Here is a 27,007-nt window from a genome sequence, read left to right on the forward strand (position 1 = left end):
AAATAAAGTTGACTTGACTTAAGTTATTCAGTCCAAAATTACACTTCTGGGTTATTTGGCAATCCAGCACTGGGTAAATATGGACAGAACGCATGCTGGATTATTTCCTGTCGTGTTTCAGCCCTGGTCACAGATTTGTTTGGTATGAGGTAAAATTTCCATGGTGGCACCGCTGCATTGAGTGTAGATTCGTACAGCATGCTGCGTTTGTAGAAGGCTAGCGTTACAAGCAGATGTTAGCTGCGACGTACATGTGAACAAATAAACTAAAATGTGAGACAACAGACATTTTCCTATTTGTACAGTAACAATTCAAAAGGAATACCTTGTAATTCAAACCTTCATTTAATTCAGGAAGTTTTCTCTTTGAAAAGAACACAAAATGACCATTGACCAATGTATACAGTTTTAACCAGTTTCGCAAAGACAACCCAACATTGGGTTACACTGACCCATCGCTGGGTAGGGATGAGAGGGGGTTCAATATCTGCATTGACAGTAAAAATTACCCAGCAGGTAAGTTACAGAAAACCTACCCACCATGTGCGTAAAAGTATTTAAAAAACAGCACAATAAAATGACAACAGACTGAACCCAACATCTCCAATTCCTTCTTTCCTGTATAAAAAAAAAAAAATCGCATGAACTACACAGCAGTACGCTTGTTGCATAACACCTCTGTCCATGATGTGTGAGAATCCTTGCTCCTCACTCAGAGAGACACGGTTCAAATCTTGTACATACGTGTGAACCAGAGGCTAAGATTAACACACTTCCAATATTCCACTTAGCATTCCTGTTCTTTTAGCAAGAAACAAAGACACAAGTGTTCCCTCAGGTAGCAGGAAGCAAAAAAAAAAAAAAAACGGCACCCTTTTCTGAACTTGCATTTCAGAGAGTCTATGGATGTGCAATTACAGCGCACTTTAAAAGAGGGCCGAATGCCTATAGAAAGGGTGCACAGAGACGTCAGAAACAGCTCTGAACACCAAAGCCAGGCCAGATCTCTGTAGAAGTTTGCCTCAAGTGTGACCTAAACGATGGCAAATGGAAGAAGAAAGGTAGACAAAAAAGGAGCAATATTAACCAAACTAGGGCAAGCTTTCCAAATCCCTTTTGACACCATAATGAGGGTGCCATAAAAAAGAAACAGGTTAATTAAATCCACTCAGTAAATTAATGTGGAGTCCTTCTCTGACTACGGATGGCACCAATTCATCAATTCATCTCCAGGGGAGCAAATTCAACCTGGAAACGAGGGACCTGTAGCTTCTGTATCACCTCGCATTACCTAACTTGCATTCAATCTTTAGATGATGACAAGGTATCCTGAATACTGCTTTTGGTACAATGCAGTGCATGTTTTGTTCTTTTACAATAAAATACCATTAGACGATTCCTTCAACAAAAAGGCCTGAATCTTAATATTCTTCTTATTTAAACAAGCTAATCTCAAATAGGAGGTAGATTTAACACACGTTTCATTTCTTTAGTCTTGCGATGCTCAGTTAAACAAAATAATTTGGTCAAATGAGGTTCACATATTCATGCCGTTGAACGTATGAAATGTTAATGCTGCTCAAATGACTAATCAAATACTTCAGCGTGCATTTCTGTAGATCAGACTCTGAGGCAAGGACACCGCAGAGAAACTGCAGAGCATCACGACTTTGAAGTGGGATGTAGGTCACACATCTAGCATGAGCGCACACTTAGCAAGCACTAACACGGTTCTTGAGCTGCAGCGTAGCAAATCATTATCTGCAGCGCTACAGTGCATGGTGGGGGGAAAAAACAGCATGATCTGAGAACGTGGTTGTGCTGTTGACCTCCAGAAATAGCAGCAAAGCCGCTATTAGGTGCACCGTGCTATAGGTAAGGGAGATCAAGTCTAGTATCCTGGCGAATAGCCATGGTGACTGGCCCAGATCTCTCGTCCCAGCATGAGGTCAGCGTTTCCATGGAGATGGACCAGCTGAGTGCTAATCTGCTGTTGTTTATGCATAGACAGAGAGGGGAGGTGTAAGAGAGAGGATTGAGGAAAGGGAGGGTGGGGGGTGGGCACGTGACAGACAACTCCTGCGCTCACATTTGCACACTAGAGCGTGCGCCGCAGCACGTTCAAACCGGAACCAGTTTTGGATTAGACGCGCAAAATGAGGTCAAAAGAGCAGCGGCACAAGATCCCTCTTGTGGAAGACGTTACAATAACACAGATGCCATAGGCGAGCTGTAAGACCGAATGCAGCCACTCACTCATCAAGGTTTTCCGCATTCAAAAAACACCACGGAATTCTATAGGCTGAGGGGAGAAAAGGGGTTTGGCCTTATGCACCACTTCACTGGCTCCACCCTTAACTCCTCCTCCACATGAATAGAATGGGATAATGCATTAAGCCACTTCAAACCCCTCCTGAGGAGCGCTGACTCTAATCCAGTGAGATTTTAAGAGGCACAAGAGACCCTATTTCTGAGGATCACGTTGAAACGCGCTCTCGAGCGTTCAGTAAATCTGTGGGTCAGGGCTGTGTACAACAAGTACACAAGCAAGTCCCTTGCCACGTCGCTTTCTCTACATTAAGGCTCATCTTTATCTCCATGGTTCCAGGATTACATGTAAAGGACAAGGAACTGCTGGCTTTGTATTTGGCGCCACCCACTGACTAAACATCCTCTTTACTGAAATCAATGTTTTTTCACAGCATGCTGTGGTTACGCATAATCCTATTTATAGGTTTCTTTTTAAACATTACTCAGCTACAACCTCAAAAAGTCCCCAATGTGAGAAAATTAAAAATAAACTATACAGTGGGAAACAAAGTATTTTTTTAAATACTTTTTTTAAACAGTAAAATAACTGAAAATAGCCTACATTTTTAAAAGTCAATCAAACATTTTTATTGGCAGAACCTAATTAATAACAACTAAAACGTGGTAACCATGTGTGGTGGCGCATGAGACATCTACAAGATTAAAAAAACATTTTCCTCAATGGTATGTAGCTTATTACATTTACATGTGAGACTTTAATTCTACATGATATCCAGTATGAGAAAAAGGATATGAGCCTTACTGGCTGTGGAGGCTGGGAAAGAGTGGCTATAAACAAAACAACCAAGAAATTAAGGATGAACGAATTCTCACACCACGCAAGCTTATACATTTTATTAGAGCAACACATACATTTGTAGAGGTTTATTTCAGCCAGTCATCAACACTGCAGTAATAGACGCCAAATGACTACTAACCAAACTATTCAAATCAAATTTAAAGCCTCACAAATGAAATAAAGCTCAACACATCAAAGAGTAAAAACTGTATAAACCCAGACTAGCATAGGTTACGCGCTCATTATTTGCTCTGCTGTGTCCTTTTTATCTGAACGCCTGTAATCAATCAGGCTAAACATCTCAGACGATTTATCATATTACACAAACTAAGCATGGTTTTGAAAATGTGAACGGTTGCATTTGATGCTTAACATTTCAACCATTACCTTTTCAAAATAATCCATTTAACTATTCATGATTTAAGGAGGGTGCACTTTTCCGTTCCAGTCATTTGTGTGTTGTCTCAAGGACACGCCCACAATACAGCAAATATAATGCATTTTCATGCATGCTCCACCCACTGGAACAGTTTGTCACAGGAACTGAATATTACACAACACCAAAAGTGTTCTTAAAGGCTGAATAATTTCCCAAATCAACTTTAGTTTGACAGAAAAATACAACAAAGAATATCATTACATATAGCGCGTCAATTCTATGTGTTATGTAAGACTCTCTCACTTTTGCGTACGAGAAAAACATGGGAGTGCATTCATTTAAGCAACGCGAGTCTGCGCCTTCGTTTACGGTGTGTGAAATATGCTGCACATCAAAATAGAGCGCTTGACAGAGAGCAAAAATCTCAAATTCAGGACCAGTGAAGGTGAGTAAATATATATAAACATAAAAAGCTAAACTTATACTTAGTCTCAAACTTAAACATTGGTGAGTGAAATCTAACAATTTATTAGCCAATGACTAATGATAGGCATTGCTTATTCGCCTATAGCATGAAAATGTAGTCGTATACGCAAGTGATTTACTCTCATTGTGGACGGTTGAAAATATTTAATATTCTGCACTATTTTTGGAACACATGCCAAATACTAATTCATTCTGTAAATTAGAAAAAGTTTCAGTGAAACTTTAAACCCAAAATATGCTGACAATTTTAATATATAATATATTTTTGTTATAATAATCAAGGTGTCATTTTTTCCAAAGAAATAAATATCCCCACAAATAGTTTTGAAAACATTATTTAATCAAAATGGCTGCAAATCCTTTAGTATCAGTAAACATACGCTTTATGAAGTGGAATCCAATCGCAGCAAATCTACAGTTGGTAAATGGGTATAATAATAACAACAACAACAACAACAACCTGGGCCAACTATTTAACTGATTGACCCTGATCTGCAACTTATTTGCAAGTCTTCATTGTGACTGACATTTATGGATAAATTAATAAGTGATAATTTATTGTTTGCAATGTAGATTTTTTGCAATAACCATTAGTATTTAAAGCCACCTGATTCCAAAATTGAGCCGAATTAACCAGAAAATAGTCCAAAAGACCAGCTGAATGACAAACAACTGTGTATAAATGGATCTACATGTACGAGTGAATCTGCAAGGACGCCGGACCCTTGTGTAATCTGAGCCAGAGCAGAACTGTACCGTGAGAGAGGCTCTGCTCACAGTCACGTTTAGGGTGAGGACATAAATATAGTGGCTCTGCAAACACTGCTTACATATGGAATGCATATGTTCTTCGTGGATGACACTCCTCATTTCCCCAGTGACAGCCTGCCAGAGAAGATAAATGCACAGATTACTGCTGAGGGAACAATGCTGACATATTGGGCATCAGTATAAACAGAAAAGAATACTTAGTAAAATGGTTTAGTGCGACATTTAAAAATGTGTTTGGTCTACTGAGTAATTGTTTAACAAGCAAAAAGTGAGACTAGTAATAAGGCCCATTCACACCAAGATAGATAACTATAATGATTATCGTCCACACCAGCGGACGATGTTATTCTGTTTATTCCAAGCGTGTGCTTTAGTCTTGTTTTTGGGCCATTTAAATGCTCAATGAAAGCAAGATGAATTCTGATTGGTTGTCAATGTTTTTAGCATTCATCTGCTGGGAAAAAATAGAGTTCTGAAAGTGAAGTCAAATCACTTTTGTATATAAAAATAGTTTTGTATAAACTCAGACAGCAACAGGTCTGGGACAAATTGTTCCAGGTCATTTCGGTGGAAACGGCTAATGAGTAAATTCTGCTGTAAAGCAGATCTAAAAAGTCATTGAAATCAGTTCAGTGTTAATTTCTTTTGGTTCAACAACTTTGTAAAGTTCATCAATTATGAAATGAGTTCAATTCAGCTATAAAGCAGCTCTAGTGAAAACAGTGATGTCATCATCCAGCTAAGTTGAGTTCTCACCAAATAGTATCAGTGCAGTCAAATCAATAATATTATTGAATATTAAGTGCAAGTGATTACTAACAAGAAGATTTCTCTCTGCCATTTTCATTATAGTGGTGTGGACTGCGTTATTCGTATTATACATTTAGAATTTTTTTACAACTATATCTTTACTATTATAAATATCCTTGTTGTGAATGGACTTTTTTAAAGCAAAAAGTATAATTCTTTTTTTTTAGTGTACGTCTCTCAAACTATATTTCTTTTGACTTATACACGTGCGCAGGTATTCGCCGCATGTTCAGTTTTGAGGAATTACTCACCAGAAGTTACAACCATTGGTGTAAAGTAACGAATTACAAATACTCTCGTTACTGTAATTGAGTAGTTTTTCTCAGGAATTGTACTTTTTTAAGTAATTTAAAAACAGTGTACTTTTACTTGAGTACATTTTAGGTGTTGTACTTTTACTGCACTATTTTCCCTAAAACTGCCGTCGCTATATTTTTTATTTATTTTCTTGTCAACGTGATATGGCTGAGACGAATAATCAGTGCTCTGTGCCATGCGTCACGCGTGACTCCCGTCAAATCAACCATAGCGACAAGCCCAGAGTGAGAGGCACGCGCGCTTTATGAAAGGGGGTAAGTGATATGATGACTGAAATCGTCAAATTGCCTTAAATTACTAAAAATTGACTGCAGAATATTACATTTTCTAATGCATTCATGCACACGCTACTTATTCTGTTAGCGATGCACAAGCTCGCGGTGCCATCTGCTGGAAACACTTCACTATTAGGCATTAACCGATCATCACTACTAGATGTTTGTCCCTTAAATCGATTTTGTTTAACATATAAACACATAAACCTGCTTTCTGTCAGCATATTGAAGTGCATATTTATGTGTTCAAACATGGCGATTTAAAATTGTAGTCCATGTATATAGCAATTAACTTTAATAGAACTTCAGATATTTAAATCAGGTTTATTTATTTTTAATTGCAAGCAAAAATAATCAGTGGGGGAAACTGAGTTACTCTATTCTGATTTCTTAATTAGGTGTATTATTTTTACAGAGAAAACATCTATTGAAAATAAAGCAGTAAAATGAATGTGTCTTGAAAAGAAAGAACTCTGTTTTTTATGTAGAATTGTTAATGTACAACATTTTTTAATCAACCGCAAGAAAACTTCTACAGAGTAGTTGTCATAGATGTTACCAGATTATTGGTTGCTGTCTTTTTTTACTGCTAGTATTTTTAGTGCTAGCAGGAAAATAAAAATACATATTCAAAGAAATATTGAAATACTGTTGATAATCTCAGGCTTTTTTGTTCTTACTGATAATCATCTGTAAAAGAGTAAGCCACATTTTTAATTACCAGGGTATAAGGTGGAATAACATTCATAGCATAATACTCACTACTCTTGAGTACGTTTAAAAGGGCTACTTTTTACTCCTACTTTGAGTAGTATTTAGGACAGGTACTTTTACTCTACTTGAACTACATTTTTTGACAAGTAACAGTACTTCTACTTGAGTATGCTTTTTCAGTACTATTTCCACCATTGGTTACAACCCATGTAAATGCTGCAAAAATTTAAATGCGCATGAGCAACCTGCGTGTACAAAGTACAAATCCAGCAGTGTGCGTTCAGTACGTGTAAAAAGTGAAGTATACTTTGGCCTTAAGACTCAGTTAGTAGAGGTTGTCCTGCACTGCTCTCAGATCACAATATTTCATGAAGAGATTTTCGAAACTACAGCTGGGAAAATTTCAGTTAGTTTTGAAGATTCGCTTTGATTGAGGAAAGAAACATTTTTAAAAATGTTTTTATGTTTAAGTACGTTCAGTGAAAAGCACTAGGATCTTACTTGTCAAAGTAGTCATCTTGGAGGTTCAAAACGAGGCTGTCTGCACTCAGGTACACCTTGTTCTGAGAAGTTGCCACCTGATGATAACAAGATTATGAGTCAAGGGCTATACACACTTGTCATGTGAAAAAAACAACAACAAAAAACACCTTAGAATTCTATGGCTTTACATATACAGGACATCATAAAAATTGATCTGGTCTTTAGCATTTTTTTTCTGTTATGACAGTATCAGTCTCTCACATAATTACAAAATTAACCAAAATGAGCATCCCTAGTTTATACACAGCTCTCGCCCTTCCAGACATCTCATACTTGTTCAGTCTTTGTCTCATTGTACTGTGATGAAATTTAACAGTTAAATGAGGCCTGTAGAGTGTTATGATAGGTGCAACCTGTTGGGACATCCACTCTTGGGAAGATTAACAACTAGTGGTGTAATGATACATTGTTATATCACGATATAAAAATATGATGATGTGCATTGTGAAAGTAAACGATATGATTTGTGATATAGTTTTATCCAAAACTTAGCTTACCGATTTTATAATTCACCCAAAAATGTTAATTCTGTCATGTACTCAATCTCATGTCATTTCAAACCTATACGAATTTCATTCAACTTCTAAACACAGATGAAGATGATTTTATGAAACCTGAGACATTTCTGTTCCTCCATTTAAACTTAACCCCTTAAGTGTCACTGGCCCACCGGTGGGCCCATTTGCCACTTCATGTTTAAAACAATATATCCTATATTTGTCCTGATCTAATGTTGACAAACTATATATCATTCGAAAGCTTACGAAGTCAAGATTCATCCTGTGCAACCCGATTTGAAATCGGACCTTGCGTTACCATGGAAACGGTGCTCTAAATTATTCTAGCGGGCTCCTCCCCAAGTGGCGTTGTCATGTTTCATATTTATTTAACATATTTATTTAATTTATAATAAAAACCTTTTCTAATCTTGACAAAACGCATATCGTCGGAAAGGTCTTAGTCTCACGGATCTATATCTGCAAACTGTTTTGTGATATTTACACAAAAATATATACATTTGACACAGGAAATTGCATTTAAAAAAATCAATGGAATTTAAATGACACCCGGTGGCTATTTGTGGTACAACGCCTAAAAAAAATTTCATGGGAACTTCAATTTTTGTGATATCAACTTCAAATTTGGAACACAAATTGATTAGACATATGGCTTTGATTTGATAGTAATTTTAGAGTCCACATTATTTTGTAACATATATATTTTATATTAAATATTAAATATCTAGTACAGTATATTTGATTTACAGTACATTTAAACTTCCATAACTTTTATAAACTTAATTTTTTTGAAGTGATTTCACTTGAGCAATACTCTGCTGACTGTCTTCTTTAAAATGAGACCAAACTTATGTCTATATTCCAAAGCATTCTTGAATTGCAACCATTTAAGTTTGGATAGTGAATTTTCATGTATATTTTCAAAAAGGGGGGTGACACTTAAGGGGTTAAAAGGTTACTTCAGCGATTAGCATATGGCTTTGTATCAGTAGAAACCCGGGAGTATATTCGAATGATTGTGCTTCCCCCCTCATATCCCCCGGAGACAAGAGATTTATGCATTTTATTTCTGGAAAAAATCTTTGGAGGATTTTTTGGCCAGAAGCTAAAGACTACAGCCAGTAGAGAGGGCTATTTCCGCTTTAAAAAAAAAAAAAAAATTCAACCCGCGCATTTAACAGAAGTTCCCTTTCAAAGCCTACAGGGAATGGCCGGTTTGGACTACACTCCTGCACTTCCTGGCATGAATGACGTCACTAGAACCGTTTGACTAACCCTCCGCCCACAAGTACACGCAAAAAAGGGGGCGTGGTCTTGTTGCTCTCTCATGTGGAGAAGAGCGCGCATTCAACGCTTGCATCTCCCCGTTATGGTAAGAGGCGGGACCTATCTGGGCAAAGTGTGCTAAGCAGCTGTCCAATCACAACACGGGAAGCGCTGGCCCAATCAGAAATCGTTACGCGTTTCTGAAGGAGGGACTTCATAGAACAAGGAAATCATCAGGCCATTTTTAGGACAGAGAAAACAGCGGTGTACAGATTCATACACAGTCAAAAATACTGTTTTTTTTACACGCGAAACATGAACTGATGTTATATTGCACACTGTGTACATAATCAAAGTTTCGAAAACACGAAGAACGGGACCTTTAAGCTTCCAAAGGCATGAATTGAAAATGCACAGTGAATGTATGCCACGAGCGTGGTCGTGGTTACCTCAGCTATCATCACGGGAGCTCATTCAGCTCATTCATCACAAGGAATGTAATCTGACTCCTGCAGCATTTGTGTTATGACACTCGCTCACCGGCTCAATCACATTGAACAGACATGTTCAGTTTTTAATTATTATGTCTGTTCTCTAACTGAACTAATTTAATGAAAATGAACTTGGTGGGCAAATTATCCAGTAGCAGTGGCTTTGGGAGTGGCCTCGTAAGGCAGCGAAGCAAGTGCATTCTGGGAGTTGTTGTCTTTCATGCCATTAAGATAAAATATAAAAAATACATTTTCACACTCTCAGTCTAGAAGGCACCAAAATCAAAAATATTTTCACATTTCTACTACATTAATGACCCAGTTTAAATACAAAGCTTAATGCTAAATCACTGAAGCACCCCCTTTAATTCCTCTAAAACAATCTTAAACTAAATCGTAATCTTGTAATATTTAGTATTAACTCAGATTTTTGAACGATAGTGTATCCACATCTTCCAATGTGAGTAAATGAAATTAAAACAAAGATTTCTTTTGTTTGAAGTGTGCCTTACCGTTTTGGCGATATTTTGGGCTGCTCTGATGCGTCTTAGTTTTAGGTATCCAGGGTTCTTTAAAACAGCTTGACCCAACTGGAGTGCACAAACACAATAAAAACAAAAGCAAATTACTCTGTACCCTTGGGTGAGCCTTTGTTTACCGTCAGCAGACAGCCATTGACCTGCAGCCCATTTTAGAAACAGAATTGCATCATATCAGCAGGAAAGAGTGCAAAAGCAAAGTCATTTCTGAAGAAAATAATATTGCAAAAATACAATGAACATGACAAACAAATTAAAAGAACAACTGAGAAATGTCCATAATGCACAAACAAAATAGAGAACAAATGCTTTCAAAAGTGTTTTTGGTTGCATATAGGCAACAGTTCAAAATAGCCTAGATGAATGACTGCAACAACTGACTGTGGCTTAATTAGCACAGAAGCAGTATTCATTAATTATATCTGATAATTACAGTCATTTACCACTCACAGATCTAGAACATAATAACAGGGAATAATAATCATATGAAATGAGGTGCTTGTGGATGCAAATAGTGCATCTGGGACATTTGAGGGTAACAACGTAAAACAGAGATATTATTTCAATGAGATTGTCAATATTTTTGCATATTAAAGTGGAATGGAAAAAGCTGCAGCGGTTTACCAGTTTAGCAGCCTCTGCTTCACCCTCAGCCTGGATAATCTTCTGTCTCTGGTCCTGTTTGGCCTTCTCTACATAGAACTGAGCCCTCTGGGCCTCCTGCTGGGCTACACATCAAGAGAGATGGATTATTTAATACCCACTCACAGATATTCTCTTTTTTCATGCCAACCCATGGATCATTTTATAAAAGTGATTTAAAAAAAAAACCTTCCAGTGCTTACAGAAATGGTTTCTGCAAGTTATCCATTAATGTTTGGTCAATAGCGAATACTGATAAAAACTAGAACAGAGTGCCCTCTAGTGGAGAGCTCTGAGAAGCAAATATTTTTTCAAGGATACACCACTATGATAACCAATGTCAAAATAATAAATAAAAAAGTTATTTTTCTACAGTTGCAACTCAGAATTCCACAGGAATAAATCTTTAAAAATATTAAAACAGAAAGCAGTTTTTTACATTATATTGGTGTACTTTAAATATTTCACAACATTACTGTTTTTATCAAATAAATGTATCCTTGGTGAGCAAAAGAGACTTCTTTCAAAAACATAAAATCTTACCCCAAACCTTTGAATGGTAGTGCATAGTGCATTACTACATTATACATAAAACCATTTTTCGTCACAGAACATTCATTAAAAAAAGAACTTATTACAGCACAGGTTTCAAACTCAAGAACCTAGGGCCTGCCATGTGTCAGTTATTTTTTTTTCTTTGTGAATATTAATTAGAAGATGCATAAGATTACACTACTGTCTTTAGAAAGTTCTGTGTGTCACATGATCTACATGATCACAGCTGCATCTGAGCAAGAGATGGACTCAATCAGCATCTGTGTTCAGTGTATTGAACAACTATTACCAAAAGCATTTACAGTCTGTAAAAAAAATAATATTTAGAGTGAAGGAAAAATTATTGAAATGACACTGATTATTGCTGATTGGTTTAGCCAACGCCTATACACTGATCAGGCATTACATCCTTCGCTCCTTTACATGCATCCATGAGCCTTGGCCACCCATGACCCTGTCGCCGGTTCACCACTGTTCCTTCCTTGGACCACTTCAAATACTGACCACTGCAGACCGGGAACACCCCACAAGAGCTGCCGTTACCTTGTGAGTGACCGTCGTCTAGCCAGCACAATTTGGAGCTTGTCAAACTCTCTCAAATCCTAATGCTTGCCCATTTTTCCTGCTTTTAACACATCAACTTCAGGGGCAAAATGTTCACTTGCTGCCTAATATAACAGGTGCCGTGATGTGTATAATATATATGTATTGCAAATTGACAACATCTGGCCCATTTTATCTGTTTGAACCAAGACAAATAATGTGGCATTTAGACAGGTAAATATAAGGTATTGTGTGAAAATGTATTATGAAGATGTCTGTCTCATATACCCAATGTAAACAAATCATATTAGTAGGTGAATAAGTACAATATAATTTTTTTTAAAGTTTATGAAGCTTACGCATGCTTCGTTTAGGGTGCTAAATTCAAAGCATTCTGTTACAGGTTAGATGAGATGTATTTCGGTACTACTAACCAACTTGTTTGGCCTCCACAGCAGCGGTGTACTCTTTGCTGAAGCTGAGCTCTGTGATGGCCACGTCATCCAGGATGATGTTAAAGTCTTTAGCTCTCTCGATTAGATCTCTTCTTATGAGCAGTGACACCTAACCACCAAAATAAAAACACACAAATAACAGCTAAGCTGATTTGCTCAGTAACTGATTACCTTATTTAAACCAGCAACAGGCATACAGATACGATAAGGGTCCAAAAGTGAAGCTGCTTACATTTTAAGATGTTCTATTTAATACAAATTATTAATGTCCTAGTATTTGCTATGTCATTGTTTTACTTTATTGATGCCAGCCTTTGAGCTGACATGAAAACCACAAGTTTGTATAAAACTTATGTTACCCAACAAAATTTGATAATGATCCAAAGAGCCTCTTGTGCGTCATTGGAATCACAGATTTTCAATGTGGACTTTTGGACCCCAATGTACAAAAAAATTGAAATACAATGAATCAAATTTGGTCACAAGTTAATATGAATAATTTCATCTAGTGTTTCTCAGCTGCCGTCCCAAAAGCATCAGATGAGAGCGTGTGAAATAACAGGCCATCATCTTAAATAGCACTGTAACTAAATAAAGCCTGAACTTTATATGCATCACTGACAGTTAATCATTTCTTTCTCACACCAGGCTTAGATCAGAGAAGTTGCTAATGGTGTTAAGTCAAAGGTTAGGGGGATGTAAATGTAGCGGTTGGGATGAAATCTTATAAGTTAAAATTGAATCCGCATTGAGAGAAATACTTGATATTGATACCATTCATTTAAGAATATGGTCACTGGCATAATATCTTACCAAACCTTAATGACTTTCCTCCATTCAAAACAAAAGGAGATATTCTAAAGAATGTTCACACTTCTCTTTTCCATGAAGCTCCAACCCCCCCCCCGAAAAACCACTATTTTTTGCACTATAACTCTTTATTTATTCCCAGAATTTCAGTTATTTACTCAAAATGGCGTCCTCTGTAACAGCTCTCAAATATTAGTACTTGTGCATATTCAAATTTGGTTCATCATCAAGTCAATGATCATCAAGTCAATGATCAATCATCTACGGCATAGCTTTTAATTTCTTGTAAACTAACCAACATCAAGTGGTTGAATGGAAAAAATTATAATAAATAAGTCATTCAGGTTTGAAACAACATGACAGAATTTTAAGTTTTCAGGATAACTATTACTTCAATACATTAATAGTGCTTTCATCTTATTCTCTAATACAGACCTGCAGATCTCTTCATTGAAACACATGCTCACACATTCCATCAGTCACACATAAACATTCAGGATTCAGGACTCAAGAGCACAGAAACTTATCTTCAACTCTGCCCTGCAACTTGTATTAATAAAACAGCTTTGCTACTAAAAGCTGCTCAACAATAAGGTGGAAGCAAAGCTGTTTTTTCAATTCACAGCTTAGAGCACATATTCAAAAGCGATTTTGGCTGTTTATGCTGTCTTAAAGGTATAGGGTAGGTAAGAATTATCTAAAACACTTCTGTCCAAATTTGTTTAAACTTTTTTATATGTCAATACATAATTAAAATTTAAGTTCTCTGAGAAGGAGTATAAAAATCGAGTGACTCTAGACTTAAATCTGCAATAAACACCGCTCATTATTTTTGTCCGAGACAAACAAGTGATTGGCTTGTGCGACTGTCACTCTCTTTCGCTACCTGCCTCTACCACCCCTTTTGCCACAGGATCTGCCCACGTGTGCACCTGTTTGTTTTTAGGAGTTCAAGACAAGGTAATCTTCATTCAGGTAATCTTTCATTTTGATTATAAATTGTTTTGGTTAATAGTTTCATGAAGTATGTATCACTAGCACACGTTGCTGCCTAATATACATAACATAATAGCGAGCCATTATTATTGATGATAAATACTCAATATGCTTAGCCCAAGTTGATCACTGTCGTGTTGAATTTTGCAACATTTAACTTAAGATAACAAAAAGCATGTGTAAAAGCTAGTAAAACCCCATCAAGGAATTTTTTTTTAGAACTAAGTTAGCTTTAGCTACTACTAGTCAACAATGCTTTCATCATGGAAACTCTTACATGCAAAACACCGTATGTGTTATGAATCTTTTTTTTTTAAAAATAATTATTTATTTTTCTATTATGACATTTGTTTTATCTGAACAAAGGTCCAAAAAAGGAAACAACGGTACGGTATATCGAATACATTAAAGTGAAGCAATTCTAGTTGAGGATAAGCATTCCTGATATGTAAAATATAGGGGATCCAAACAGACCACAGTGGTAACATCGGGAAGGTAGATTAATCGTTACAAATATGTAATGCAGTATAAGACCCAGTAATGATCATATTCTCAAGTATTCTAATACAGCCTTCCATATTTTCAAAAACATGTCAAGCTTGTCATGATTAATATATATCGTAACTTCTCAATATGAATAATGCTCACTAGCTCACTCAGTAGTAGGGCTGAACGATATATCGTTATTTTATCTATATCTAGATATGAACTTTCAAGATATTACTATCGAAAAAAGCAACGACATAGATTTCCCCTCTCCGCGCTCACCCTGCATACAACTCTGGCAGTCACAACAAACATCAGTTTTACGAGTGCCCTTGAATGCACCGCTAAAGCCTACACTACCAGGCAGGGACGTGGAAACTATATTGTGAGGGGGGGTCCATGGTGACGCATCATCAACACTTGTCAGCTTGTCACATGACACACCGCATGACAATCTGTATGCGCAATGGGCGCCGCCGTGTTAGTTTGTGCCGCAGACGCAGTTCAGAGAATCGGCTCTGTTGGATGTACAACCTCTGTTTACAACACGTGAATTCATCCACTTCTCCTGAAATACTTAAAAGTAAGTGGTTGGTGAACTGAGAATAAAATAGAGTAAACATTGAAGTTACTTACACAATGTGTATCTGATATGAATAAAACGTGTCGAATTATAATGGACAGGATTATTATTACCTCTTCCATAGACATCAGTGTGTATTTTACAAACTCTAAATGTATTGTTTTTTAGTACTTATGTGAAAAATGCTTGGTTTTCCCCGAACACGTAGTCATATCGTATTGTATCGATATAGAGATATCTGGCATGAAAATCGATATATGAAATTTTGGCCATATTGTTCAGCCCTACTCAGTAGCACATCAAATGTTGGAACAAAAATCCAGCTTCCACCTTTGAAGAGTCAGTCTTTTTGCAAGAACCATAAATATAGAAATACACTATTTTTCAAATTTAATAATATAATGTACAGAAGTGACCCCAAAAATGGCAATCATCGGATCAGGAACAATCTACTTTTTATATAATTTAGAAAGTAGGTCAAAAATGTCAGTCCAGTACTTGTGGAGGTTGCAACATGTCCATAATGAGTGAAGAAGTGTACCTTCTGCAGCTTTGAAATTATTACATACCAGTGATACTTCAGGGAAAATCTTATGTGGTTTAGTTGTACACATGTATATTCTATGTAAATATTTGAACTGGATTAAGTTGTGTCTGGTATTAATCGAACAGTTGTGAATGTTTTGTAGACATTCCTCGCATTGTGCATCCTCAACAGTGAAACAAAAATCCTCCTCCCAAGCTTTCCTAATTATAGTTGTGTCACCGTCTACCAGATCGGTTAAAATATTATAGAAATGTGTCACCGCTTAAGAGTTTTTGGCTTTAAATCTGTTGATTTCCTCTAGTTTTTCATTCTTTTTTAGTTGTTCAAAGTCAGGGAAGTACTTTCTGACATAATTTTGGATTTGCAGATATCTGTAGAAGTGAGAATTTGGTAACTCAAACTTTGATTGGAGCTCTTTAAATGACATAAATTGCTCATTCATATATAGTGAACCGATGCAGTCTATCTATTCCCTTCTGTTTCCAGAGTGAAAATACATTATCGGTGAGTGCGGAATTAAGTGATTCTTGCATATTGGGCTATCAAGATATACATTATGTGCTTTAACCTGAGCTGAAGAAGAAACCATGTGACATTCCAGGAACTACCAGACATAAACAAAGCTGCCATAGATCACTATTACATGCAGATAGGCCCGTTTGAAGACAATAAACACAAAATCGCGACAATATATGGTTGGTCTGTGTTCTTTATGCCATGTTGGGTGGTTTCATAATAGATTATATTCATAATGCAATGCTATTCGACATAGCTTTTATCATTGTGTATTTTCTGTCAGATTTTTTGACTCGAAGCCACATGAGTTCACATATGGTTATATAAAACACTCGACTTATAAAGTATAAAGCGATTTTAAGTACGTTTAGAATAAAACATGATTTTAATCTTATAAATTGTTGCTTTGCTGGTATGCTAAGCTAACATGCTAGCTTGCCCTAAGATGCACTTGCCACTGAGCAAATACTTTATTTTTATGAACATTTTTGAAATGTAAAACTACTGAAATGTTTATTTGGAAGAAATGCATTTGATAGTCTCAGGGAAGGTGAATTGAAAAGTTTGATTTAGAAATAAGGTTTGAATAAAACAGTTTGAATATTTAGAGACTAACCGAGTCGTTAGTAAATACAATGCAGACAAAGGAAAAATAATCAGAGCCATAACCAGTCCGCAGAGGTGTAAATGTGTGCTGGGGAGACAAACTGAATAATGCAGTTTGCACCTCTAAACAATAGAGGCAATACACTGAATGAAAGCTCAAAAGACATAACAATAAAAATCAGTTATCAAATCTCAAAATAAAATCACATGACATCTTGTAAAACATTGAATAAAATTCTTTTGGACTTATCATCTTCAGATTTGAAATATAACATGATCAGACGTTGCTTTAGCTGTAGTGCATTTCTAGATTGCTCCAGGACCAACTTCAATTTTATTTTCATAAAGATATTTCATACAAATACATTTCTAATAGCTTTACAAAACTTTGAAGCTTTATTTACCTCTTTTTGATTATAAAAATGATTCTAATTTTGACTTTACAGTAAACTGCCAAGTGTCTGTCAAATGAGACCATAATTAGGCTTTTAGTGCAAAAGATTCATGAACTGTATCTGTTTAGTCTGAGTATGCATTTCTAAGCATTTTTTCAACAGTGGGGGTGCAGCCTATATATACTAATTTGTTTCCAATTTTTTAAAGACTGACCAATTACAAAATGGCTTTTGTAGATAAGCTTGCTAATCTTCCCTGGACTGTTACACAGGTCATGTAATGAAGAGTTAGGGCAAAGGGCTTGTTCAATTCTAAAGCCATTCCGGTCGTTCACAAGATTCATCTATTGAATCAACTCTCTACAACGAAAATATATTCAGATGTGCAGCCCAGTGGTATGCTTTAAAGAAAAAGTAACCCAAATCCCCCCTTTTCTTTAGATTTTAATTAGTGTTTGAAATAGGATTGTGGTACATGAAGGGATAGACTGAAATAAATTGAAGAATCTTGGTAAACTCACCATCTTTACCGCATTAATTTTACCTACCATTGAAATTGGCAACATTCTCCAAAAATCTATATTCTTTTTAAATTGGCTAATTCTCTTTTGCCAATTGACTCGAAGTAGGTTTCTTGAGTTTTTAATTATTATTATACCTAGGTAAGTAAATTCGTTTTCGGTTATCTTGAATAGGATGGAACTTATATACTGCTTACAAGCATTGGGCACAATACTCATCAATTCACTTTTTTCCCAATTAACAGTAAAAGCTGATATATTCCTGAATCTTGTAATTGAAGTAAGGAGATGTGAAATAGACTTGCTGGGATTTTTCATATATGGCAGTATATCATCTGCGTGGAGTGAAATATGTTGTGGGAGACCACCTATCATTAGAGTAGGTATGTGCCGATATCAATTTTTCATGTTGCGATTAATTGCTGAAGCTTTTATCACGGTATACGATATCACAATATTAAAATAAGTTGCAAAAAAGTGGTCATAGCATAACAGCTCTAAGAACTATTTTTGTAATAACAAAAATAACTGAATGTTTAAATACAATAATACAATGCACCAAACATATATACAGCTCTGAAAAAAATTAAGAGAAATCAATGTTAAGTGGCCTCTTATTTTTTTCCAGAGCTGTAAAAGTACAATTTTCAAACAGATTAAAGTGCAAAAGAATTAGGCTATAAAGAACAACAGGTAACAAATTAATATAAGGTCTTATTATTTAATGCATTAACTAAGATTGAGCAATAGCTACATTTGTTACAGAAAGTATAACCAAAGTTTTTGGTAATGTTAGTTAAGAAATATTGATCATTGTTAGTTTTATCTTAGGTCCATTAAAAAAAGTTATTTTGTTATTAAACAGTAACTAAGAAATTAACATTACTTACAATAATTAATTCTTTATAATTATTTTTCATTGTCAGTTTGGTAATAATGAATTAACATGTTAACTAATGAAGTCGTATGTCTTTTGGACAAATAATCCCAAAAATTCTATTCATTATGGCATGTTGTACTCCAGATTATAACAATGTTTAAGTTTGAAAATAAAAAGCCTATTAAGTATTTAAGTATTAGGAATTTGGTCCTGTAATGAACAACATTGAGATTACAAAAAAGTTTACAAAAACGGTCCTTAGCGTTTGCTTTTGTTTGCTGGGTTTCCGGGGTAATCGCTGCATTCTGCAGTTCATCAGCGCCCTCTGCTGTCATCAATCAATCAATCAATCAACTTTATTTATATAGCGCTTTTACAATCACGATTGTGTCAAAGCAGCTACACAGTGTCAAACAGGGTAATATTGCGACAAAATTAGATTTGGCTGTACAGTCGTACTGGAGAAAACAGTGCTTATAAAAATCATTGAGCGGCACTTCATTCAGCAGTGCGTCTCTTTCACTTGTTCATGTGCTTCTCATTTACATCTGAGCGCATGTCCCTTTGACACAGAATACAGCGATGTTGAGCATTTATACGGTTGATGGGCAAAGTATTCTTGAGTGCACTATAACATTTTTAATAATTGTTAATAAATTATTATTTACGATATTTCGAATTACCAAAAATCAGCACATGCCTACATTAGAGGTTGAATATCAGCTAGTTGCCGAATGTATGCTGCCAAGGGCTCCATCACAACTGCAAAAAGAAATGGGGACAGTGGTCCCAATTTTGTTTTTGTTTCCATGGGAATAAAGAAATTGATCTGTATGATGACACTAGCAGTCGATCTCGACCAGGTTTAGGTATAAGAACAATATTGGCATCATACATAGATGTGGGGAAACGACCAGCTACCTGTGAATGTCTAAACATGCATACCAGCAATGGTAAAATAACCTTACTAAATCTTTTGTAAAATTCTATGCTGAATCCATCAGGACCTGGGGCCTTGTTGTTGGATTTGTTCAATTGTGTTTTTCCACCTCTTCAATACTTGTATCTGCCTCTAGTGTCTTTAAAGCCTCTTTGTTTAATTTTGGCAAATTTATTTCTTCCATAAAAGTATCTATATTTTCCTGGTCAGATTTGTCTTTGGAGGTATAGACCTCAGCATAAAACCTTGCAAAATTTAGATTTATTTCATTTGTATTAGTTATCGTTTTCCCCTCTTTACTGTTAATTTGATGTATGGCGCTAGAGACTTGATTTTGTCTAAGTTTGCTAGAAGATTTTGGGGTTTATCACCTAATTCGTAGTATCTTTGTTTAATTTTAAATAACAATTTTAGTACCCTGCCAGATAATAAAGATTTGTATTCATAAGCAATACTTTTTTTCAATAATGTAGTATTTGGACAATTTTTGTGGAAGCTTTCTAAATTGGTAAGAGTACTTTCTAATTTAGTCACGCATTCTAACTTTCTTCCTTTGAGCTATCTCATTTCCCCTCTAACTACAACCTTAAGTGTCTCCCATAAATTTGAATCATGCACTTCACTGTTATCATTAATTTCTATAAATTACCCAAACTTTTTTTCCAGAGTTTCATTAAATTCTTCATCCTTTAAAAGTGTGTTGTTTAACTTCCATCTAAAATCTCTTCTTAAATTATCTAGTCTAAGATCAACTGACTGGGGTGCATGATCTGATATAATAATATTGTGATATTGTGACTTGCATACACTCGGCACCAAATTTGAATCCAGCAGAAAAAAATAAATGCGTATGACTTATGCACATAAGAGTAAAAAGAGAAATCTCTATCTGAAAGATTAAGACTTCTCCATATGTACAGACACTCATTTTTTATACTTTCTTTTTCAGAGTACTTAAATTTGAATTATGTATTGATATATAAAGAAACTTTAATTTTGTTTGGAAAAAAAGTTTTTAACCAATTCTAACCTACCCTACCTTTAAAGGGACAGTTCACCCAAAAATGAATTGCACAATCACTTTCGGTAAGTGTGGTCAATGTGCACAATCTAGCATAGAGATACGTGCGAAAGATCGCTTGCATAAACTACGGCAGATGCTTGATGTAAATAATTATTTAAATATTCTCGCACAAACCAATCATTTCGTGTCTTAAGACATTAACATGTTGTCACGAGCCGCAGGGTTTAATATGCATTTGTCTGTGCATAAAGACTGTTTATTTTTTACTCTCATAAATTTTGCTACCATTCACAGGTATTATACGACTGACAGGCTGCAACGAGTTAAAAATCTTCATTTGTTTTCTACTGAAGAAATAAAGTCACCTATATCTTGATTTTCATTTTTGGGTGAACTATCCCTTTAATGCACAGATCCGATCTATTGACCATATCCAATTTTTTTGTTGTTGTTTACATTTACTTTAGACTGGTCTCCAATACCAGTGTATTTGCATTAACTCCCACCTAAAGTGATTGTTGGTGATAGCTTTATTATGCACATAGCAGATCCTCTACCAACTAAGTGGCCATGCTATTAAAGGGGTAGTTCCGTGGTTTTGGGGGCACAGTATAAAATGTTTTAATACATTTTTTTTTTTTTAAACGCTGTATTTTTCTTATATTTTACCTTTATTCCACACCGCTGTCTCCACTGTCCTTTGAACAGCTCATTTGCTTCTTGCTTCTATAAGCCCATCCCTCCGAAAAATGCAATGGTCTTAGATTGGTTAGATGGCCAAATGTAGTTTCATGTATTTTTATTGTCTGAAGTGCCAAGCACAGGTTGTCCAGAAACGCCACAGCCTTTACCATTACGGGCAGAAGTCCCATCCGGGGTAGTGTTTATGTTAATAGCAAGGGTTTATGATGTCACCAAGCTGAGAAGAAGCTTGTTGTAGTCCAAATCGACCATTTTTATAGGAAATAAACTGCCATAACTTTAAAAGACAATATCTCCGTTTGCATTGAACTTTCAGCGCTGTAACTTTGCAGATACTGTTTATGCTCAAGCAATATTACATACTAACTAAAGTTAAAAAAAGTGAAATCGCATGGAACCACCCCTTTAAATCTATTTTTGACAGCGTGGACAAGACAACAGCTGTCATAGATGTTTTGCAGCACAAAATCTGACCAAACGGATAGGCCTATAGACTGAAAAAAAAAACGTTTTGTTTTGTTATTTTATATGGCTTGTTAGATCTAGAATTCTGAAGTGAAATAATGTAGCACAGTAAGATTTAGATTAAACTTGAATTTGAATTAATTATCTAGATAGCGAGCTAGTTGCCTAATATAGTGAAGCTTGTTGGTTTAATTACAGTAAAGTTAAGTTCCTCATTGCTGAGAAATATAGTGTAGCTTTCAGAAGTGAAGCGGTTTTATTTATAAATCTCATGACCAGAGGTTGAAAACCAGATCCTGAATATATCTGTGTGCACGCCATTTCATTCCTTTATAAAGTTTCCACCACAATAAAAAAGCTGTGAGCAAGCACATACAAGCACGTCTGCTTCATAAATACAACATTAAAAAGATATACTTGTATATTTGCCTTTGCCATTTAGTGGCTTGGAATTCAAAGGGGAATTGGATATACACGTTTAGACGCAAGTCGAAAGTCGAGATATCCAATATATCTGATTTAAAACCACATTTGGAGATGGTTCAGTTAGGATGTCAAAAAAAAAAAAAAAAAAAAAAGATCTCGTGCTTATTTTTGTGCTTACACATGTGCAACAAATTTCATACGTGTCAGATGAGAGTAAAAAAAATATTGTTTTTGTGCGAGTGTAAACGCAGCTTTTGACCAAGGGGAAACCTTTTGGCATATGTCTTCTCCTTGTGTCTTCTAAGAGTGCAATCGTGGTTATCTGGTATTTATAATTGGATGATTATTTAATAATCGCGACAGGCCTATATAGAATGAGAAGACCCTTCTTGACTTTGTTGTTTGCTGTTGGCTTAGTGTGTCACAGACTTTAGTCTGTAAACTGTACCTGGGCTCTTTGTGTGATCAGTTGGGAGGCGTTGAACTTGGCCACCACGCTCTTGAGCACCTCGTTGACGATGGAAGGAAGCACACGCTCATCATAGTCTTTCCCCAACTGCTGGTACAAGGCTGGCAAGGTGGAGGCAACAGGCCGAGACAGGACACGGAGACCTATGTTCACCATCTGAAGATCTGTGATATACAGTCACATGAAGTCAGAAGATGCAGGTCACAAGCAACACATCCTTAATGTGCTGGTTATTGATGAGGACAATGGTAAAACTGAGGGTACATTGCCCTAACAGCAGGCAACATCTTTAAGGATTTTATCATGCAATATTTTAAAAATTTATTGCATTTAAGACAATAAAACATCTGGTGCAAGGTCACCTTTGCTTCCAGTGAGAGATGAAATCTTCCTTGGCCTGGCTCGAATATCATAAATGATGGGATACTGGAACCACGGTATCCTAAATGAAAGACAGACTTCTTGAAGCCACCATATGTACATTTTCAAAACTAGAAGTCACTTATTCAAAACAGCTTGTAGCTTGTTGAGCTATAATGATTAGTTTTGTGTCAACGAATGTATCCAAACAGTTTACCTGTCTAATAATAAACATAATACACAAAGCTTCTTTGGCGTTTACATGATTTCAACAAAATTAAACTACAAATCAGGGTAAGGCGGGTATGATGTCATTGATAGGCGACACATGGACGCTGTCCGTGTCCTGGTTAAAATATTTCTTATTTCTCTGGATTTTAACATTCTTGGAAACATTTGGGATAATGTAAGTCAACAAAATGTATAACACTGTTCTAGTGGTTTTTGGATATTTCAATACAAAAATCTTACTTGTTTGTTCCTTTAAAGGAATAGTTTACTGCAAAATAAAAGTTAGTTTGGCATCATTTACTTTTACTCATGTGTTTCTGACTCATAAAATGTTCTTCCTTTTGTGAAGCATAAAGATGTAGAATGGATGAGTTCCTTTTTTTCTGCTACAGTGTCATACAAGTCTTCTAAAGTCTATACCATAATTATGTGAACCAAAATTAGATTTGTTAGATGATGGGAAGATAAGTCTGTTTTTTTAAATAAATAAATAATTTAATTTAGGATGATAAATTGATCAAAAGTGACAGTATTATATATTCATCAAATCCCAAAAAATGTTTCATGGTTTCCAGAAAAAAAACAAATTAAGCCACAAAAGGTCTTTCAACATTTATAACATTTATATTTCCTCCAAGGAGGCAGTGCCTCTTTAAAAAAATGTAGAAATCCATATTCAGACCTGCAAACTCCTCAGAGTAAAAAAGGTGACATTTTCCAGCGGGGGTATAGGTATATATATTCATTTTTGCGGAAACCACCATACCATTCAAATATTTGTGGTAAAATAAAAAAAAAGAGAGAAATTAATACTTTTGTTGATCAGACATAGGCTACATTAAATTGATCACAAGTGATATTTTTAATATTACAAAAGATAAGAATTGATTTAATAAATGCTGTCCATTGAACTGTCATCAAAGAATACTGAAAAATTAAATGTATCATGGTTTCCACAACATTTTTTAGCAGCACAACTGTTTTCAACACAAATAATAACCATAAATGTTTCTTGATTATGAAATCCTCATATGAGAATGATTAGTGAAGGATCATGTGACACTGAAGACTGGAGTAATGATGATAAATTCTAATTCTAATTTTAATGGTATTTCACAACATTACTGCTTTAACTGTATTTTGATTAAATAAATGCAGCTTAGCTGCAGCTCCAGCGTGACAGTAAGTTTCTACAAATCCGCTTTTGGACTTTCTGTGAGAGCATGCCCTCCTCATATTTAGATGCGAATAAAATGACAGGTCATGCATAGATTATTTTTTTTCTCTGAATTTAAATCTTGATGTATTCACATTGGTTTCTATGTATAAATACGCTTGCCCGTGACCTCAAGAAGCATGCAATCAACCGAGGTAGAGAAAGCTGTCTTTAGCGTCCCTATTAACTTGCCCGACCCCGCGCAGGTAACACCGGATCGAATCCCGCTCGGAGCAGGTTGACTAGGATCGGTGAGACCTAGTAAGTGTGCGGGGGGATGTAAATACACTTTATTTAAAAATAAATCTACCCCCCATAATCTACGCCAATGCTTGAATTGAACACTAAGCTTGCTTCCATCCATCCGTCAGACTCGCGTGGTAGCCTGGCGTCTCATTCAATGGCGAGTTCAACTGACACTGTGCTTCAAGATTCTGACACAAGTGCTAGGATTCCGATTGGCCCAGAAAAATGTCAGTTATTAGAATTATCCAATAAGTTATCCAATTATCCAGAGTTTTTGTGCACGTTGCCGAAGCATGTTTTTTTTTGTTTGTTTGTTTTACTCTCATAGAACCTTACCCATTCACATGATTATACTGGCACACAGCAACGGTTGGAGTTAAAAATCTTCATTTGTGTTCTACTGAAGAAACAAAAACATCTACATGTTGGATGCAATGGGAGTAAGCAGATAACCATCTAATTTTCATTTTTGGGTGAACTAACCCTTTAAGAACTTTGTTCATCTTCGGAACACAAATGAAGATATTTTTTATGAAATCTGAGAGGTTTCTGAATCACATAAAGGCAGCAAGTCATGTCAAGGCCCAGAAAGGTAGAAAAGTTGTCATTAAAATAGTGTATGTGACTACAGTTGTTTAACCTTAATTTTATCAAGAAACGCAAATATGTCACTGAAGCACCAACAAACTACTATAATGAAACCTTAAGGCTTGAATGACAGCCGTCATGTGTAATGTACCTGATGTGCAATCCTTCTGAAAGCACAGTGTCCATCTGCATCCCTCCAATTCTGTTGAAGATAATGGCTCTCTGGCCACCCTCCACTACACACACACACACACACACACACACACACACACACACACACACACACACACACACAATTAGTTACTAAACTCCCAAAAAACGTATGAGTTTAGAACATGCAAGCGAGTAAATAATAACAGAAGAATAATGCTAACTATGCAATCCTCATTAGTGTGTGTTTTACCTGTGTATGTGGCTTCTTTGACCCCGTAGGCAAGGGCTCCGGCTCCTATGAGCAGCTTCACACCGAGCCCAAGCCCTCGAGGTCCGGACCCCATCCTGCCAGCAATCTGCCTCAGCTGCTGCAAAAAGTTCTGAGAAAAACAGACAAGTCAGATTTACATATTCAAATGGTTATTTACATTATATGAATAATGTTGTCTTATAAATAGACCACGTTATATCATATTCAACATGCTGGATCATCCTTCTACTAATGTATAGACATTATGTTTAAAGATAAATAAAGATACTTGAAGCAGCAATGATACAGAGGTGGGAACTGTGTAGATCAGTACATCAAATACTTTAAAGGCATAAAGCTGATCTCAAGGCAGTTTTTTTTCTTTCTTTCATTAACACCACACAGCTACTTAACAAAGTGGGGGAGAAAAGAAATAGGAATATATTATATATATATATATATATATATATATATATATATATATATATATATATATATATATATATAAATAAAAATATAATAATAATATTATATATACATATAGGTTTGCGCAGTAGGTCTCTCTCAAGCCAGCTTTCAAGACTTTTATAAAGTAATAATGTAATTAGTGTTTTTTTCCCTTCTTCTTCTTTTCAAAATACCAGTAGCATGCGAAGTAAGAATTCAGTGAATAAATGAATGTGGTTTCAAGTGTGCCAAACTGACCTTGTCTAGGACAAACGAGGGTCAACTTTAAAATACTGTTTTAAATTCACCATATAAGTGGCACAGATTGTTATTTTAGAAAGAGCTATATCATAATAATTATATCTCAATGAAGGTCACACACACACAATGTTGTACAAGGTGCGTCATAGTGGCATAACTGAACCCTGCAAAGCTAGCACACTACTAGCATAGCTTTTTAAAGACATAAATAAACCTACACAATAACATGCAAACTACTAGACGTCAATTATTTAAACTGCAGTTATTACCTGCAAACAAAATGTTAATTTACGTTCCCAACACTTCCTTTAAATTTTGAAATATTAAGTAACTTACTGAGGGATCTTTACTCGCCATGCTGCTGTCCTGTTCTCGACTGTACGTCACCTGTGACAGTCCAAGCACGTGATGTTACACGTCCTGGTGCACCATGGGAGCTGTATTCTACTGGTGGAGCTGTACTGCAGCAGTGAAA

General features: G+C 35.8%; 1 protein-coding gene across 1 annotated transcript; it reads right to left on the reverse strand.

The window, feature by feature from the left end:
- Positions 1 to 3,150: 3,150 nt before the first annotated feature.
- Positions 3,151 to 27,007, reverse strand: phb2a (prohibitin 2a). The gene is made up of 10 exons (XM_067454366.1): positions 26,869 to 27,007; positions 25,825 to 25,954; positions 25,573 to 25,657; positions 23,143 to 23,222; positions 22,760 to 22,944; positions 12,394 to 12,523; positions 10,844 to 10,947; positions 10,193 to 10,270; positions 7,364 to 7,440; positions 3,151 to 4,859 (listed from the first exon to the last, which is right to left on the reverse strand). The coding sequence occupies exons 1-10, from the start codon at positions 26,887 to 26,889 to the stop codon at positions 4,841 to 4,843; spliced, it is 909 nt and encodes a 302-aa protein (XP_067310467.1). The 5' UTR covers positions 26,890 to 27,007; the 3' UTR covers positions 3,151 to 4,840.

The sequence above is a fragment of the Pseudorasbora parva genome, chromosome 9 (genome assembly GCF_024679245.1).
Source record: "Pseudorasbora parva isolate DD20220531a chromosome 9, ASM2467924v1, whole genome shotgun sequence".
Taxonomy (NCBI): Eukaryota; Metazoa; Chordata; class Actinopteri; order Cypriniformes; family Gobionidae; genus Pseudorasbora; species Pseudorasbora parva.

Coding starts and splice junctions, on each gene's coding strand:
- phb2a (XM_067454366.1), bottom strand. CDS start 26,889: ATGGCGAGTAAAGATCCCTCA. Junction 25,955..26,868: donor TGGCGAGTAAAGATCCCTCA/GTAAGTTACTTA, acceptor TGTTTTTCTCAG/AACTTTTTGCAGCAGCTGAG. Junction 25,658..25,824: donor CAAAGAAGCCACATACACAG/GTAAAACACACA, acceptor GTGTGTGTGTAG/TGGAGGGTGGCCAGAGAGCC.